Genomic DNA, 19,526 nt, shown 5'->3' on the forward strand with positions numbered 1-19,526 from the left:
TTCCATGGCCTAATACCTTGATGACATTCACTGTTTAGGTTCACATGAAGAATGGCCGTTTGAGTGAGCTACTGGAGGAATGCAAGTTCCCATAGAATCAAACCCCTCTACAAGACACTACCATTAAGACAGAGATTGGAAAAATAAAAGAAAGTCTTGTTCTGGTGCAAAATAATGAAAATATATAGCATTATACTTATGGAGTGCAAAAACACCAATGGTGCTATTTAATAACTTTGAAAATGCAATAAAATTGAAAGAACATAAAATATATCCATGCTTTTGTTTAATCGCTTCATATAAAAAATCTCTTAAAAGGTTTCTGAACACAATATACAATACTATACCATACATTGTGTGAGACTGAGAAAACATTAAGGAAATCGCCACCTGAAACATTGCAATGTTTAACAGACATATAAACCCATTACTCATGCAGACATTCCAATCTGCTAAACCGTTTTCAACACAATTTAGACCAAAAGCTTAAATGTAGTTTACAAGATACTGACATCAGGCTGCAATTAATTTTTGTTTTGTAGCTTTAAGTTCATAACAGTTATCTCAGACATTGCTTCACAGTTGCACATTAAATAGTTTTAGACTGTAATCTGTGATGGATTAGTTTAGATAACTGAAAAAGTCTTGACACAAATATCTGTGATTTCTGGGTTCCATATGTCTCTTTATCACTACTGTTCAGGTTATACTATATTACACAACAATAAAAAACAATGGTAAGAAGAGGAGAACTCTCACCTGGAATTTTCTACACAGTAACACCACCACTTTATAGGCAATGTTAATGCATAAATTAATAATTTACAATAAACATTACAGTATGTACATGATATAAATATGTGGTTCTAAATAGAAATGGGCATGCTCTAAGAATGTAGTTAGCAGTGTTGTACAAAGGATGGCACGCAAAACAAAAAATATAAACTGACATAAAAGAATTTAAATACATTTAAATAAATTAAAGGATAGGTGCATTCAAGTGAATGGTCTCATAGTCCTACCTGATACACTTAAAGATATTTAAATGCTCACTAATGTCTCCCAATATAAACTCTTGTTGCCATGTTTTGTGTTTTAAAATTGTGTTAGAAGCAGACTGCAGTTCGACACTTTGTTTTTCTTGGACTGTAACATCATGAATAGGAACAATGGGCAGTGGTTTTAAAGTATTAACAGAAGAACAAGGGATGTCTGCAAGGCATTGGTGAGCCAACTAATGGCCTTGAATGATGTGACTATCCAGTGAAATATAGTTCCCTCTGAAGAGGCATTTTAAAAATGTAGATGATCATGTCTAACATTAATGGAGACAGAAGCAAAATATGTGGATGCTGGAAATTGAAATAAAACAGTAAATGCTGGAAACACTTGGCAGGTCTGACAGCATCTGTGGAGAGAGAAACAGCCTTAACGATTCAGATTGATGACTTTTCATCAGAACATTCCCTCTCCACAGATGCTTCCGGACCTGCTTTAAAGTTAAATGCTGAATAAGCATCGGGAATTCGAAACATTGCTTTCAGTAAAAATTAGGAGCCTCAGTTTTACAAACTAACATTTGGGAGAGGGAGAACCTCTATCACGTGGAGTGAATATTAATTTTAATAGATGGAAATTGTCCATCATTGTTCTGATGTATGCTCCTAATGGGTAAAGCTCCCCAACCGAGTGTGACTTTGTAAAGTTATTTGTAAAGTATTTCCAGCATTCGCTGTTTTAGTTATTGGTCACGGGGTGTTTTGGGTTCTTGGCCTACAAGATCATACAATGTTCATAAATATAAGTCTGTTTTAGAGGTGCAGTAATGAAAATGTATGAAACCAAAGAGCTGAAACCACCTCCAATCCTGCAGTTTTCATTTTGAAGAACAGAAAGAAAAAATATTCACTACATACCACTCCCTCCCTGCACTGTAATAATTATCAGAAATTGAATTTAATTGAATCAAAATTACAAGAATAATTTGTTTCACTTTATTAATGTTAATAAGTATTACTAATGAATAATTTTCCAGCATATATTTATGATGTAAAAAAACAAGAAGTTCTGTTCTGAAGGAATTAAGAAATTTTATGCCAACTAATAAACTGGAATCAAACAGCTCATAGTAACACAATAAATTATAAAAATTGTTTATGAAAATTGTGTCTTTACATCGAGGAAGTCCCAGCTCTCAGCAATTTATCCATTTTGCAAAGCTGGAAATTGTCATGGCAACACATAAATGCCATTGCAGAATGTTTCCAGCGGAGAATTAAGAAATATTAGAGAAATGTGAAAAAAGGAATATAATGCAAATATAGACCTCATTAGTTGAGTTTGGTTCAGTTGATATATAAAAGGTAGAAGCAGCATATTGTCTCTACTGTTTCTTTTTCATTAATATTTGTGCATTTATCAAGATAGGGACTTCAGTTCTGGAAAATACAACACTATCCCATTTCAGGCACCCAAATTATTAAACATTTCTAACCAAGTATAAAACAGGAAATCGCCCTTTTCTTTGTCTAAACAGGAGGCCTCAACCATGGCCTCAGAAGGACATCCTCAACTGCACTAAAATGAATGTTTTAAGAGTAAGTTAAGTGTCATGATGGGGAGAGGGGGCAGCACACATTTTTATTCTTCTGAATGAATGACCTAAAATAAGTTGAATGATCTCCCTCATCTGTGTGATCTTGAAAATCTTTTAATTTCCCAAACCAACCATTTCAATGGCCTCTCAGAGTGAACTTGCCAATTTGGACCCAAATCTCTGGACTTGTCAGTAATTTTATGCTGAGTCCATGGCAGAGTTGAGATTACCCCAAATTCACATCACTTAAGACCCAGCAAACAGAGGAGACTTTCAACCCATCAGGCTGAGCTGGGTTCAAACTCATGCCCTAGATGTGAAAAGCTGTGTTCAAACCTATTGAACCACCCGATCTATTCACCTATACCCTTTTAACTGCAGAATAGGTGACTTGGGGATATCACTTACCATTTAATTACATTTTAAGGAGTCAATTTCTTCACATTGCTGTTAGATCATCAAACTTTCATTATTAAGCAATGTTAACTTGCCTTTTCTCATAGGAGGACTGTGACAATGTACTTAAAATCTCCCAAAGTTTTATTTTTAAAAAAGCTAGGTATAAAACAGAAAATGTTTTTACTACTGAAATTTTTTTTTGGATACTTTTAAAATAGGCTATGAACTGTTTGTCCCTTTCGAAGTAAAGATGCACCAAAGAATACATTTTTAAAAGCAGTTTGCAGGTAACTGTAAGGTATTGCCATTCTGTCTGAAAGGAACCGGAAGACTTAATTCTGATTTCTCTTAATTTTGGAAAGAATTATAAATGGATTTGTTCGTGCACTGTTCTTTATATGTAGAAAAGTTCTGTTAGGACTTTAGTAAATCGTGTTCAATTAAATAAAACACTTTTGGAAGGACAGAAAACATTTTTCAAAAGGCACACAGTCCTAAGACATAATTTACTGAACAAAGAACAGTTTCCTACATGAAAAGCTAGTTCATATTGTTGAGACTGTCATACAGTTTCAGTGTCTTGCAGTACAAAATCTCTCAGTGCTGTGTCATTCATTTGCATGCTCATCCCCAGTTAAATCTTGGACGGCTTTTGTCCACCAGTTTCAAATAAACATGGCTTACAATTAAGCCCATATTTCATAACTCCTAAATGTTTGATCTACCCTTGGCCCTCCAATCTTGCCGTCAATGGTAGTTCATCATCTGAACCAGAGTGGTAAGCTTTCGTTTGCAAAACCTTGGGTTTAAAACCAACATCATAGGTTTTTCCCCTACAGATAGTTTGTGCATGTGACAATAAGTAAATGTCCACTTATGTAGAGTATTTACGTATCTACAGGTGATGTGTCTTCAATGAGGGGATCCGCTTGTGCCTCTTCGACCTCAGTCTCCTGGTTTTCTGACTCCAGTGCAACAAATATCTTTGTTTCACAACTCTGACAACTGCTGTCCTCTTCCCCCTGACTTGTTTCCTCTTTCTCAGTCCCTTCTGAATCTTCATCTTCTTCTAGCGTGAGTTCAAACTGGAATTTTTCAGTGGAATACTGTCCTTCTTTCTCCTGCTCGTCAGGGGAAGGGGATGGGCTCTGGGGGATCATGCTCTGATACCAATTCCTATTGTCCTCTAATGTGTCTAGTATATCCTGAGCATCAGGATGAACAAGGTCAGCCCATGTTTCCCATAAAGGATGTGCAATGTAGTCAATGAATCCAACCTAGGCAAAAAGATTGATGTAAAAATATTATTTACCACAGTCTCTAAACAAGCCAATTAAAGTAAAATTAATTCCATATGTTCACAAGATAAATCTATAAATATTCCAAAAGAACCAGAGTATAACAACTGCACTTTGATTACACATTATTTGTATTTAAATGATTTGCTTAGAGTGTAAAATAAAACGCAGAAATGCAGGTCTATAAGTATTGAAGGGAGAATGCCAGCTTATCGTTTCAGTTAGAATTTGTCATCACAACATAGTCAGGCAAAAGCATTCTTTATAGGAATGACCAAAGGGGGAGCAGGGAGAACAGCAGACAAGTCAAATGTACAGATAACAAAAGATTGTTTTAAGAACAGATGCGGAAGACAAACCATGACAGTCCCTTTTCATAAATCAATGACACCTAACCCAGTTTCTCACTATATCACAGAAAGCAGAGGGTAGTGGTGAACAGTTGTTTTTCAGACTGGAGGGAAGCATACAGCCATGCCACCCAGGGATCAGTATTAGGACCACTGCTCTTTTTTATACATTTTGATGACTTGGACTTGGGTACACTGGGCATAATTTCAAAGTTTACAAATGACACAGAACTTGGAAATGTAGCAAACCATGAGGAGGATAGCAACAAACATCAGGAGGACACAGACAGACACGTGGAAGATGAGATTTAATGCAGGGGAAGTGTGAAGTGATGCATTTCAGAAAAAAAGAAAGTGGAGAGGCAATGTAAACTAAATGGTACCATATTATAGGAAGAATGCAGGATCAGAGAAACCTGGGGGTTTAGACATGCAAATCTTTGAAGACGGTAGGACAAGTTGCTAAAGCTGTTAAATAAAGCAAATGGAATCCTTTGCTTAATAAATAGAGGCATAGAGTACAAAAGCAAGGAAGTTACGCTAATAATAAAAGAGCCCACACAGGTTTTTAACTCTTTGCTTGACAACTACAGTAGTTATCACCTACCTGGGATTTTTCAACTATTGCTGTGTGTTTGTCACACATTGGGCTGATTTCCATGCCTCGTTCCCGTTCTTTGTCTCCCTGGTGAAAGAATTCATCCATGATTCGATCTGTCCACTGCCTGTACAGCTCCAGAGACTTTGTGGGATTGCTCAGATCGGCACAGTGCACCATGTTACGAAGAACCTGGAACCAAAGTAACAGGAGACTTGTTAAGAAGCTTCCAAAATACCAAATCACAGAATTATCTGGAAATAACACCATTATTATAGGCAGGTTTTCCTGGACCTCCTCTGCTATAATGCTCAACAGGAGCAACACATCCAAAATTCCTCTTCAGCCCCAGGATCACTGGGATCTCCTGACTTGGGCCAAGGGTACTTAGTGCAGACTCTCTCCTGGCAGGAGCAGGAAAACTAGATAGAGATGCTGGCTTCTCAGGCTTCCAGTTATGTACCATGCCTCAAATATTGGAACTTTCTACCTGCTGCCAGAAATTGCCAGTCAGAAGGTCTCACTTTGATCCTCAACATCCTGGCGGGAGGAGAAAGAGATAAGACAAATTGTGATCCTAACCTGGATTGAAATCTTCAACCCGTCCCAGGTACCCTGTTCAACTTTCAATCATCAGGAGACAGGGATGAATCTATAGTGCTATTTATTCTAGGCATCCCTGTGCTGGCAAGCTTTGCAATTCCCCCACACAACCCCCCCACTGCCACCCCCCCACCACTCATCCCAATCTCCTCCCTGGTAAACCTCAGAAATCCTGGGGCAATAAAAGAAACAACTGGAGGTCAAGCAATCTTGGTCTTTACCCTTTTTACTTAAGCTTTGTGCCTAGGAAATGGGCAGTCTTGGAGGAAATGGGTCAGTATGTTTCTTCCTGGGCTGCGATTTTCATTAGTTTTGATCCCTTGCATTGTGACACTGACATAAAAAACTAACAGTAAAACTATTCAAAAATTAGGGATAGCTTTATCATGCAAAGTACTAAACAAGCCTTAAGAATACAATTTCAAGTACAAGTCAATCAATTACACATTAATACTGCTTGCTTTGTCCTTGTAACTCTTCAACTCTATGAACAATTTTTATTATCTAAAACTTTATTTCATTTCTTTAAAACCTATTTGAAAGCTATCTTCTATAATTTATTAACCTTTAGTCCTTTAAGGATTAGATTTCAAATCTTCCACTTTCCTGTTATTCTGGCTGCACCTTCCATTTCAGAGCTAAGATATTTTAAAGAAAATGTTTTGCTTGCTGAAAACTGTCTTAAAAGTCTGCTTTCTAACCAGTTAAAAGCCCAGAATTTAAAAATTGACCTGGTTGCATACCAGGGGAGCCTGTGGTACGGTTTTGTATAAAAGCAACAAATCAACTCATTTTGCTGGATTAGTAGGTTTATACTACCATTGCCTAATGAGTATATTCAGGGTAAAAGGAGGACAGTTGATTTCTGTGGCTGCTACCAATCAGTTGTTTTTATGGTCCATACTATATATCCTTCACAGCACAGCCATCCTGAGTGCTGTGCATCATGTTACACACCTGTATTCTATCTGTGTAATTGTCAAGTAGTAAAACGCCTGAACTTGTCACTTTCTTTGTTTCCACCATGGTCTTGAGGTCTGCTAATAAGGTCATGTGTTTTGACATGTCAGTGGCTAACACCTAGAAGGGAGAAGAATATTGAAGATTTTAACAAATTAATGCAAGTTTCATTTATGCTTAAACAAATGCAAAGACCTGATTATTTGTCAATTTTCAGCACCAGGCCCATAGACCTGCTTGCTTACCATCTCAATAACCATCTTTCTCAGCATCTGCCGCTGTTTCTTGGTGAGATTCTGAAAAATGTCACAGGAGTCTTCCTGCAGAAGCTTAAAACCTACAGCCAGATGGTGATTTTCTAACACAGACTCGTCGTTGTACATCAGTGCTAATTCAGAATCTGAAATAACAGGGAAAAGAAAACACAGTGTAGATTGTGAAAAGAAGCTTAAAGGCCCCATCTGTTGTTGATTCTATGTGAATTAGGTAACACGTTTTGTTGAAAGAATCAGTGCGGTGCATTAAAGCACTGGCATGCAACATTACAGATGGAGTGACACAAGTAAAATGCTGCCCCTCTCCCTCTACTGAATTTACAAGAGGCTCTGCTCAATAGGTGAAAGAGGAAGAGAGAACAGAAGTCAGACTTATGGTTAAGTGATTCCTAACTATTAGCTGTAAAGCAGCACTCTGGGCAGATCACCCTACTCAGCCTTTCAGCTTAGGTGCATGGTCTAATGATACCTGTCCTCGGGGAAAAATAGTTTCAGCACCGTTGGAAAAAATATTAATTTTTAATAATTCAAATGTTCATTCTTATTCTGTGATAATAGCACATCTCAGGAGTTGTATAAACAAAAAGCTCAATCAACACTGAGGTTGGATTCCTGGCCTGTGCTGGGATAACTGATCTCACTAGATGGTGGTAGGCGTGTGACAGTTGCCCTCAGGTCTCTGGACAGAGTTGGGGGGTCATGGGTAGGAGAGCAGGAGGTGGGAAAGCTAGAGCTCTCACTCCTGATAACCAACTTGCTGGAAGGTGCTAAATTGGATGTTGGGTGAGGTAGGATAAGGATCACAATAGCCAAGTAAGCTTGTTGATATTAACCCATCTAGGCTAACATGTAAATAATGTCCAACTGGAAAAGGTTCAGAAAGCTGGTTGGCACCTGTGCGTCTGTACCTTAATATAGGCACCATGGGCAGCCATAAAGGTGGGGCTAAAGTGTGGCGAGTCGAAGAGACTTAGCAGTTGGCAGGAAAAAAGACAGAAGCGCAAGGGGAGAGCCAACTGTGTAACAGCCCCGACAACCAATTTTATCTGCAGCACCTGTGGAAAAGTCTGTCACTCTAGAATTGGCCTTTATAGCCACTCCAGGCGCTGCTTCACAAACCACTGACCACCTCTAGGTGCTTACCCATTGTCTCTCGAGACAAGGAGGCCAAAGATAGAGGAAGATTAGAAGAGAAGAGGAGGATGAAATTCCCTCGGGATTGATGCAACTCACCAGGGACAAAAAATTTTATTTATTGGAAACACTGCTTGATTGATTCTACTTTAGAAAGGGATTAATGCAACATTGTAAGCATAAAAAATGATGAATTTTAACAGATTCCTTTATAAACTAAGCCCACTTGGATCTAACTTGAAGATATTCATTTTTTATTGCTCACTCCACCTACACAAAATGACTCACAGCAGCCACCAGGTGTTAAAACAGAGAGAACTGGAGCACAGAAACAGTAATTTACTAACACAATAAATGGCAAATCCATATAAGTGCGACACATAAATGATCCCAATTAAAGATCTTCTTTGCAAAATCAATAATGTTCCAGAAGTTAATGTTTTATAATTTTTAAAACTATTTTTCACAATCTTTCAATTATATAAAAAAAATTCTACACACAATGTAGCGATCAAAACTTACTTCACTACTTAAAAGAATATGATACGATGGTGACAATGCACACTGATGCAATGATGTACAGACTGAGTGGCTAGTGTCCATGACGGAATAGATTGTACACAGTTTGTGGTACGAGCTCAATTGTCTTTGCTTATTCCATGTTTCTTAGTTTCCTTATTAGATTGAGGGCAAGTTTGTTATTTTTGGTCAAGTCCAAAACTAGATGTTGGGAGATTGACCATCAACACTGCTCCAAGAAAGGCATATTTCAAAGATTGCTCTGAATATGATGTAAATTAGGGTGTGACAGTTCATTTCAAATATATTACAGTCAATCATATGATAGAGTAACAGTAATATTTAACATTTAATATCTTTTACACAACCATGCGAGGTTAAGAAAATGCTGAGACCACAGTTGCAGTGGTTTCACGCAACTGGAAAAATAAATATCTGCTTTAAAAGTAATGTTTTTGATTTCTCAAAGCTTAGTATGGTTTTTCAGTTAGTATCTCAGCAATAGAGACAAGGGAAGTTCCAGGTTTGATTTCTGTTTTGTGCTGAAATGGCTCATGCCAGCTGAGACTGCAATAGAGGTGCTAAAATTAGCTTAATTAAGCCACGGTTAAGGAGAGGAGAATAAATAGCCTTTCAATGTTCAAAATGAAGGTTCATGACGATGTGCATGACGACAACTGGGCAAGGTAATGGAGAATATCTAAAGTCTATTGAACTGTAGACCAGTGAGGAGTTACATCTTTTGGATGAGGAATGAGTGGAAGAAATTTAAGAAATGCCCTCCTGGTGCAAAGCACTGACCCAAATTACTCCATTGGAACACAATTATGGGTAAGAGTTTTCACACCATAGGTATGAGTGAGTTCTATCTATTGATACATGAGTGATTTATTTTATGCAACCCACCCTGACAAACATTCACCCAATTTCTGAAGCACATAGTACATGATAAGTAGAACAAAAAAATTGTTTTCCATGCTATAATCTGCTCCTCCTCATCTACTAATCTATACTGAAGTCTGGTTGCACTTGCACCAGCCAGATCTTGAGAAAATAATTATTCTACATGTGTGGACCCAGACAGTGAAAGTCAGCAGGCCATTCAATCTTTACTCAGCTAATGTCCAAATGAATCTATGTCCCACCAGGAGAAAAAAGAAAATGATTTCTCTGCTCCTTAAAGTTGGGCAAGGATCAGAGAGGGCTTAGCTGTGATGCTCCTCCACAGTTGGCACTTAGTGATGGTTCATACATGAAAAATGGTTACTTCAGCAAAGACACCTGATGCCTGTGGAATCATATCCCAGCAAGGAGTCAATGCCTTCAGGACAGATAGGGATTGGGTAAAATACATGAGCAAAGAAAAAACAAACGACATGTGGTGATTTTTGAGAAATTTAAAATCCAATCAGAAATCAGTTAGATAGCAGGTAACTTCCAATTCCAAATGGGAGAAAAATGCATAAAAATAAAAAAATGAATACCAAATAAACAATGGGATGTTTGCAATTTGTTATGAAATTAGTGCTCATCCATTTGATAATCAGCATACTTACTGGTGTTAATTAAAAACTGATTGGAGACACCAGGATGATCCACATCATGGATTGCAGCTGCAAAAATTGCAGCAAGAATCTCGAGGTCTGTGAACACTGCCTGGAAAAGAGAAACATTAAACAAATGTGAATGAATCATGAAAGACAGAAATAATTGCACATCAACCAATAAAAATCCTTAATCTATTTCTCATCAAACACTACCTTGCAAAGATTATAGACCAGAGGGAGAGCCCTCCCTGGGAAATGCTCTTACGCACTTCCTCATAGCTCAGAGTGGCACTGATGGAGGCCTGGTTACTACCTAATTCAGGAAGACCAGAGAAGAAAATTCATGGAGTAAAAGAAAATATGATGATACCCTCAAATTAAAAAAAACTGCCTGAGTAAAAAATGTTGGTTCTGTCAAATTTTAAAAAATCTAAGCTGACTTGAACAAATCCTAGTAGCATGACCGATATTACCTTTATAACACTATGTGTTGATTTCATATTAACTAGTCCCCAGAATGCCCCTAAATTTGGATCTAAACAACTTCTATTTATGCTGAAGACTTGCATCAAAAGGTGTTGCAAGGCACTTGCCAGAAGTGTAATCAGATAAAATTAAATGCTGAGCCAAAGGAGATATTAGCAGGGGTGACTAAAAATTTAGTCCAAAAAGCAAGCATTAATATTAAAGGACAAGTGGGAGATGGAAAGCTGGAGAGGCTTATTGAAGGAATTCCAGAGCTTAAGGCCTAGCTGCCGATGGCTGTGCATAGTGAATGCAGGACGTACAAGAGGAACAAGAATTCTCAGAGGGCTGCAGAAGATTAAAAGGGAGGGAGGCCATGAAGGGATTTAGACACAATGATGAGAGTTGTAAATTTAAGGCATTGGGAGTCAAGAAACCAATGTAGATCAGTGAGCACAAGATGATGGGTGAGCAGGACTTGGTGTGGAATTGGATATGCGCAGCAGAGTTTTGGATGAGCTGAATTTTATGGAGGGTAGAGGGTGGGATGCTGGCCAAGAGAGCATTGGAATAGATGAGTCTTGAGGAGACAAAAGGCATAATGCCAGCAGATGGCCTGAGGCAGGGGTGGAGACTGGCAGTGTCACAGGATTTGAAGTAGATGATTTTTTGTAGTTTTGGAGAGGGTGTGGAGTTGGACGTTCAAGGCAAAATAAGATGCTGAGGTTGCGAACAGTCTGGTTCAACCTGAGACAGCAGCCATGGAGAGGGATAGAATTAGTGATGAGGGTCTGGAGTTTGTGGTGGGAGCTGAAGATGATGACTTCAATCTTCACAATATTTAACTGGAGAAAACTGCAGCTCATCCATCACTGGACATTGGACGAGCAGTCTGACAACACAAAGGCGGTGGAGGAATTGAGAGAAGTGATGAAGATGTAGAGCTGGGTATCACCAATACACATGTGGAATGTAATAGGCCTTTGGATGATATTGCCAGGGAGCAGCATGTAGATGGGGAAGAGGAAAGACCAAGGACATATCCTGGAGAACTCTAGATATAATAGTGCAGAGTGAGAAAATTTCAGTGAGAAACTTGGACTGGGGCTTGCAGGGGTAATAAAGGAGAGGCAAGTGCGGTGGAACAAGGTGAGGCACATGGAGGAGGTGAAGGTCCCAGAAGAGTAGCAGAAAGAGGCCGAAGAGAAATTTGGTGCTTTTTTAATTCTTTCATGGGATGTGGGCACCGCTGGCAAGTCCAGCATTTATTGCCCATCCCTTTTTGCCTTTGAGAAGGTGGTGGTAAGCTGCCTTCTTGAACCACTGCAGTCCTTATGGTGTAGGTACACCCACAGTGCTGTTAGGAAGGGAGTTCCAGGATTTTGATCCTGCAACAGTAACGGAACGGCGATATAGTTCCATATCAGGATGGCGTGTGACTTGGAGGGAAACTTGCAGGTGGTGGTGCTCCTATGCATCTGGGTGCCCATTTTCTTCTTGGTGGTGGAGGTCGTGGGTTTGGAAGGTGCTGTCGAAGGAGCCTTGGTGAGTTGCTACAGTGCATGTTGTACATAGTATACATTGCTGCCACTGTGGGTCGCTGGTGGAGGGAGGGAATGTTTAAGTTGGTGGTTGGGGTGCCAATCAAGCAGGCTGCTTCGTGCTGGATGATGTTGAGCTTGTTGAGTGGTTTTGGAGCCGCACTCATCCAGGTAAGTGGAGAATATTCCAGGACACTCCTGACTTGTGCCTTGTAGATGGTGGACAGGCTTTGGGGAGTCACTCGCCATAGAATTCCCAGCCTCTGACCTGCTGTTGTAGCTACAGTACTTATATGGTTGGTCCAGTTCAGTTTCTGGTCAATGGTAACCCACAGGATGTTGATAGTGGGGGAATTCAGCAATGGTAATGCCATTGAATTTCAAGGGGAGATCGTCAGATTCTCTCTTGTTGGAAACAGTCATTGCCTGGCACTTGTGTGGCTATGCCACCACTGCAGCAGTTTGGATAGGACAGGTGGTGAAAAGTATAGCCAGGTGGGGAGGATTCAGTAAGGGGCCAAATGTCACCACCTGTGGTCCAGGTTTCAGTTAAAACCAGGATATCAATTCAATCATCCATTGTTAATAGCCTTGTTTAAGAGTAAATAAACAGGTAAGTAATGTGGAAAGGGTGGTGATAGTTGATCTGCTGACAGAGTCCAAGGAGATAGTAGCAGATGGGGTGAGCTGCATGAGGAGAGTGGTGAGGTTAGCCCACCAGTGGGTGCACTGTCTGGGAAGGTTAGCAAGAAAGGAGGACAAGGCAGTTGTGGTTAGTGCTCATAACTAGGCAGTAATGGATGCCTTGATGGATGGTTTGCTGTTAAGGCAAGTACAGAGGGTAGATGTGGGTATACTTAAGGTTGATTCAAGTGAGGGATAGTGGCAGGAAAGTAGGAAGCTAGAAAAGTAGTGATGAACAGGTGGGGGGCAAAGGAGATAGAAGTAGTAGGCTCAGGTCAGCTGTGGCAAACTATATGCACATGCAAGTAGACACAGCAGGAATTCAGGGTTCGTAGGCGTGAGACAGATTAGAGGAAAATATCCTGGTCGTAAACAGAGGACAGGGAGCAGACAATAGGAAAACAGTCCAAAAGTTGAAGTCTGAGCTCCTATAATGAGATAAAGTTGACTTACAGACAGGGTGGAATCAGCTTGGAGCATCCACAAACCAGTGTCTGGGTTCAGAGACTGTGTGCAGAGGAAACAAATCCATAAGCCACTCAAGGTAGAGTATCAATGGGTGTGCTAGTAGAGATTGTCCAGTGGAATCAGAGGCCCAAGGAGGAATGGAGAGTTAACCATGAGCCAGCACAGGTTGATCCAGGGGTTCCAGTAGAGGTCCATAGAGACCTTAGGTGTTTGCCGTGCACATCAATGGATCAGTCATACCAGTGAGAGTGAAACCCAAAGACAAGAAGAATGAAGTCCAGGGAACCAGGGAAGGATGTAAGATAAATCCACAGGTTCGGTGCCGATAAGGAGGGAGCTGAGGTGCACACAAGATTGGAAGCAGCAGCAGGAACATTAGAAGCCAGTCCAACCTAGAGAAGAGTGACAGAGATGCTCTGAAGGACGAGTGGAGTTAGTGGAGAGCAGTAAAACAGAGATCATTCAGCGGCATGGGAGTAGAATTCAGAGCTGGATGGGAGCCAACAGGAATGAACTAGTACTAGCTGAATGTAAAATTAAAATTCCCAGTATAGGAGCAGGATTCTAATCCTAAAGTAGCAGGTCAGGTTCTGGAATAGAGTCATAGGTTAACATTTCAAGCGGAGCCCTTCATTAGAATAGTTCTGACGAAGCATCCCAAATGAAATGGTGATCTATTCTTTTTCAGATGCTGTACATTTCCAGCATTTTCTACTTTTATTTCAAATTTCTAACATTCATGGATTTTTTTCAGTTGTAATGTCATTTTCAGTGGTATAGGTTGTTATTGAAAGATTCTCTGAAATGTAATAAATTAAAAACCATGTTCACTTTTCATTTGAAGGTCTTTATAGATATTTATTTTACATACCCACAGACATACACGAACATTAGTTCCAGCCAGCATTGCTTTCTAAATCACGAGAATTCATGTGTAATGTCTGACATTTCCTTGTCTTGGGTAAACAAGCCCAAGTCCCAGAACGATACTGATGACTTTCTCTACTCTGTCCTTATTAGCTGGAGGAAAATGATTCCACTGGACTAGAAGTTATGCTGAAATATATCACCCAAGAGTTTCCTTTTTAGCTGTGGGTAAATACAGCACCCTGTGTGTTACCGGATGACACAGTCCTGGAAGGTCTCAGGCTTTACCCTTGTTCTGTGTTGAATTAGGTGATCTCAGCTAGGTGAGTGATGGGAGGACTACAATTAGCTTCAATGTTCTTGGGCTTTGGAGGTGGGGTGGGGGGGGGGGGGGGGTGGAGGCATCAACCAGGGTGTGTATTCTGATTTATATCCAATGATTCCTATTGGAATGTGTGTAGACTGGGAATAGTCAGGATCCGGTTTAGTTGTGATGGTAAATAGCCTGCCAACACTCACTATCCAGGCATACACACAAAGGCTAGTCACTTGGGTGAGATACCAGAAAGCCACCACCATTTTGGAAATGAACCTCGAGCATGAACCATTGGCTCAGGAGAGGTGGGGAGAAAACTTAAGAGCATAAGAAATAGGAGCAGGAGTAGGCCATCTGGCCCCTTGGAGCCTGTTCTGCCATTCAAAAAGATCAGCTGATCTGACTGTGGCCTCAACTCCAGTTTATTGCCTGTCCCCCCAAAACCCTTGACTCCCTTGTAGCTGAAACATCTATCTAACTCAGCTTTAAATATATTCAATGACCCAGTCTCCACTGCTCTCTTGGATAGAAAATTCCAAAAGATTGATGACCCTCTGAGAGAAGAAAATCCTCCTTATCTTAAAAAGGAGACCCCTTATTTTGAAACTGTGCCCCCTTGTTCTATATTCTCCCCACGAGGGAGAACATCCTCTCAGCATCTACTCTGTCAAGCCCCCACAGAATGTTTTATGCTTCAATAAGATCATCTCTCATTCTTCTAAACTCCAATGAGTATAGGCCCAACCTACTCAACCATTCCTCTTAAGACAACCCCTTCATTCCAGGAATCAACCTAATGAATCTTCTCTGAACTGTTTCCAATGCAAGTATATCCCTCCTTAAGTAGGGAGACCAAAACTGTACACATTAATCGAGGTGTTGTCTCACGAATGCCTTGTAGAGTTGTAGTAAGACTTCCCTACTTTTATACTCCATCCCCTTGCAATAAAGGCCAACATTCTATTTGCCTTCCTAATTACTTGCTGTACCTGCTGCTAACCTTTTGTGATTCATTTACATTACAAAGACACCCAGATCCCTCTGTACCACAGCATTCTGTAATCTCTCGCCATTTAAATAATATTTAGTTTTTCTATTCTTCCTAACAAAGTAGGTAACCTCACATTTTCCCAAGTTATACTCCAACTACCAAATTCTTGCCCACTCACTTAACCTATTGCCATGAAGACCCCCACCTGCTAAGAATGAGGCACATTAATTTTGTCATATAAACATTAATTTTAAACTGTTGCTGGAGTGAAGAAATGATTTGTTTTACAAGAGATCACCAGACACTTGGCTGGAGGACATTTGCATACTAAGAGACAATGTTTGGAGAGACAAAAGAATTGCTCACTGATTCAATTAATCGAGATTGGGCTAGGCAATGGTGATCCACATCTTGTTGGGATGGGAGACTGCACTACGCGCCACCCCCCGCACCACCACTGAGAGCTTTGGAATCCACAAACACAGGAGTGGTTAAGCCAGCTGCTCACATGACTAACCGGCTGGTCCAGGCTTTTTGAACAAGACACAGGACAGTTTGGGGTCAGACTGCAGATTGCATCTGAACCTGGAACAAGACAGCCTCTCTCCTGCCTGGCTCTCTCTTGCTTTCTCACAAGCCTCCGGACCCGCTGAAGTCGCTTAAAACAGAGAAAAAACTCCTACATCGAAACAAATTGAAGCGTGTACTGGGCCCCAACAAACAGCAGGACTTACCGGCAACCAAAGACTCCACATTGAACTTAAAGGACCGTAAATAACTACCAGATATTGCCTCAAACTTTTCCCCTTTATTCCTTCTACTTTTTCTGTCACTGTGTGCATGTGTGTTTACTGCGTATGCATGGTCGCGTACTCGTAGTCATTAACTGAATTAGAGTTTAAGACTAATAAAATTCCACCTTTCTTGTTTAAATCTAAGAAAACCAGTCTAATTGATTTCTTTGCCTTACAATTGGAAAACGGTGAACAAGGATTCACTGCCGGGGAGCTAAAAACACTGTTTTTTAAAAATTAAACCCTGTTACTGTTAGACCAGGCAAAGGCTGAGAGGGAACCCCTAGACCCCTATCTCACTTGGTCGTAACAGTATCCATATCCCTTTGCAGACTCTATGTCCTCCTCACAACTTGCTTTCCCACCTATCTTTGTATCATTAGCAAATTTGGCTATAATACACTCTGTCCCTTCATCCAAGTCATTAATATAGATTGTAACTAGTTGCGGCCCAGCACTGATCTCTGTGGCACTCCACTATTTACAGTTTGTCAACCTGAAATGACCTATTTATCACAACGTTTTGTTTCCTGTTATTTAGCCAATTCTCTAACCATGCTAATACATTAGCCCCAAAACCATGAGCTTTTATCCTGTGTAGTTGCTTTTTATGCGGCATCTTATCAAATGCCTTTTGGAAATCCAAATGCACATCTACTGGTTGCCCTTTATCGACTCTGCTTGTTATATCCTCAAAGAACTCTAATAAAATTGTCAAACCTGATTTCTCTTTCATAAAAACATACTGGCTCTGCTTGATTGCATTATGATTTTCTAAATGTCCTACTACCATTTCCTTATTGATGGATTGCAGCATTTTCCCAATGACAGATGTTAGGCTAACTGGCCTATAGTTTCCTGCTTTCTGTCTCTCTCCTTTCTTGAATAAGGGCATTACAATTGTGGCTCCCAATCTACTGGCACCTTTCCAGAACCTGGGGAAGTGTGGAAGATACAACCAATGCATCCACTATCTCTGCAGCCTTTTAAGACCCTAGGATGCAGGCCATCAGGTCCCGGGGCCTTGTTAGTCTTTAGTCCCATTAGTTTTCCATTATTTTTTCTCTTGTAATAGCGATTGTTTTAAGTTCCTCCCTCCCTTTTGCCTCTTGATTTTCTACTATCATTGGAATGCTTTTAGTGTCATCTACTCTGAAGACAGATACAAAATATTTGTTCAAAGTCTCTGCCATTTCCTTGTTTCTCATTATTAATTTTCCAGTCTCATCCTCTAAGGGACCAACATTTACGTTAGCTACTCTCTTCCTTTTTATACATTTGTAGAAGTTCTTACTGTCTGTTTTTATGTTTCTTGCTAACGAAAAAATAAATCCATCATTGAATCAGGAAAACACCATTTCATCAGTTGTACATAATATTACTGTGACAATAATACTGTTGGACTGTTGCTCCTCTCGTGATAAAGGCAGTTCTCCTTTGACAAGATCCAAACCAATTAAAGCATTCATCCATACAAACATCCCAAAAAGGCACATTTCTGATATGGATAATCACAATTAGGTTACTCAAATGAAGAAAACCCAAGTTAAAAAAGCACAAAGTAGGGCATCAGCAAGATTTAAGCAGTAAAAAAAGTTGCATTTATAAAGCACTTTGTCCCAAAGTGTTTCACAACCAATTAATTACTTTTGAAGTGTATTCACTGTTGTTTTGTATGCAAACAGAGCAGTCAATTTGCACCCAGCAGGATCCTACATACAGCAATGAGAAGAATGGTTGGTTAATCTATTTTGGCATTGTTGGTTCAGGAATGAATGTTGGTCAAGACACTTGGGGCACTCTCTTCGTTTTTCAAAAAAAAAGTCATTGGATCAGTTACATCCACCTGAACATCGGAATAGTACACAGCTGATAATGTAGCATTCCCCCAGTACTGCACTGAATTGTCAGACTAGATTACGTGAGGCTTTTGACCACACAGCTTTTACTCAGAGGTGAGTGCTACCATTGAACCAAACTAACAACTGTAGAAGAGATGAGGTAAGTCAAAAAGTAGTGGTTAAATGATGATGACCTTGAATTTCAAAGCACGGAAGACAGCGAGGGTAAGTCGTTTCACAGTTTTGAAGTCCTGGGAAAGAGTTAGAAGAGAAGAAGGGGCAATAGTTCTTGATTTCAACATGTTGAGAATTTGGGGACGTGAAAGAGGATTTTGAAACTGAATGGGTTAGTCCTCATTCTCAACATTACACTTCAAAAATACTTCACTGGCTGTGTAGCAATTTGGGACATCCGAGGGTTATGAAAGGCCCTATATAAATACAAATTCTTTCTTTCTTGGTCTTTAAAGTGTACTTACGTCCAGCGCCGGAGTAGAAAGAAGAATGTGTGTAGATTGTGCTACATCAGCAGCATGCAAGCTGTTATGGTAGGCCACATCCCCATGGTAGTGGTCTTCCAGTGTCATGATGTATGTTACAAATGTGTCCACAGGGATCCTAAATGTCTTCAGCAAATCCCGCTCCTGTTGGAAGTTATTTACAAAATGCAGCTTTTACTAATTTGTGTAGAAAGTATTTGTATGTCAAGTTGGAATTAATTTTAAAAAAATCAAAATTCATGTTGTGCTACAGTTCACTAATTTTTTTTGTAGAAAATGGTCTGTCTTATATGTTATTAACCAGTGCAATTAAATGTCATATCCTAAAGATGGTGGCAATCAGACCAGAATAATTAGTATCCTCTGCCCACTTGACCCCACTAACCTGGAAGATAGTGTACATAATGCAGGTGAGCGGTCTATTGTTTGAAAATTCCGCCACTTTAAATATGTTAAGGCCCCACTTATTCAGGTCATCCAGCTCCTGCAAAGACAAGGTGAAATACAACAATTACTAAAGAATGCCTGAAATATTTATTAAATTCCATATTGAAATATTACATTTCAAATTCCCCAATATCTAATTCATTTTACTGTAACAATGACATTTTTATAATGGAAATATTATTTTGACATGATTTGCTACAGAGGTTTGTCTTGCAACTCATGTACATGTGCAGATTGTGAATGTTGATAAGTTGCGTGAGCATGGGGTGGGAATAAGCAGCTAAGCCAAACCCTTTATTCACACAATGTCCACACTTTGTAGCAAGAGATGCT

The 19,526-nt window shown here is 39.8% G+C and overlaps 1 protein-coding gene across 4 annotated transcripts in view; it reads right to left on the reverse strand.

Annotated features, from left to right (window-relative positions):
- Positions 1-269: 269 nt before the first annotated feature.
- pde4ba (phosphodiesterase 4B, cAMP-specific a) overlaps positions 270-19,526 on the reverse strand; it is an 832,714-nt gene continuing 813,457 nt past the window's right edge. For all 4 annotated transcript variants that reach the window (XM_068037289.1, XM_068037290.1, XM_068037293.1 and 1 more), the window contains 7 exons: positions 19,132-19,230; positions 18,726-18,890; positions 10,289-10,388; positions 7,050-7,204; positions 6,802-6,924; positions 5,251-5,433; positions 270-4,272 (listed from right to left, as the gene is read on the reverse strand). In XM_068037289.1, coding sequence (XP_067893390.1) covers positions 3,883-4,272; positions 5,251-5,433; positions 6,802-6,924; positions 7,050-7,204; positions 10,289-10,388; positions 18,726-18,890; positions 19,132-19,230 — 1,215 coding nt within the window. In that variant the 3' untranslated portion in view covers positions 270-3,882. The remainder of the gene's footprint in view (positions 4,273-5,250; positions 5,434-6,801; positions 6,925-7,049; positions 7,205-10,288; positions 10,389-18,725; positions 18,891-19,131; positions 19,231-19,526) is intronic.

The sequence above is a fragment of the Heterodontus francisci genome, chromosome 8 (genome assembly GCF_036365525.1).
Source record: "Heterodontus francisci isolate sHetFra1 chromosome 8, sHetFra1.hap1, whole genome shotgun sequence".
Classification (NCBI taxonomy): Eukaryota; Metazoa; Chordata; class Chondrichthyes; order Heterodontiformes; family Heterodontidae; genus Heterodontus; species Heterodontus francisci.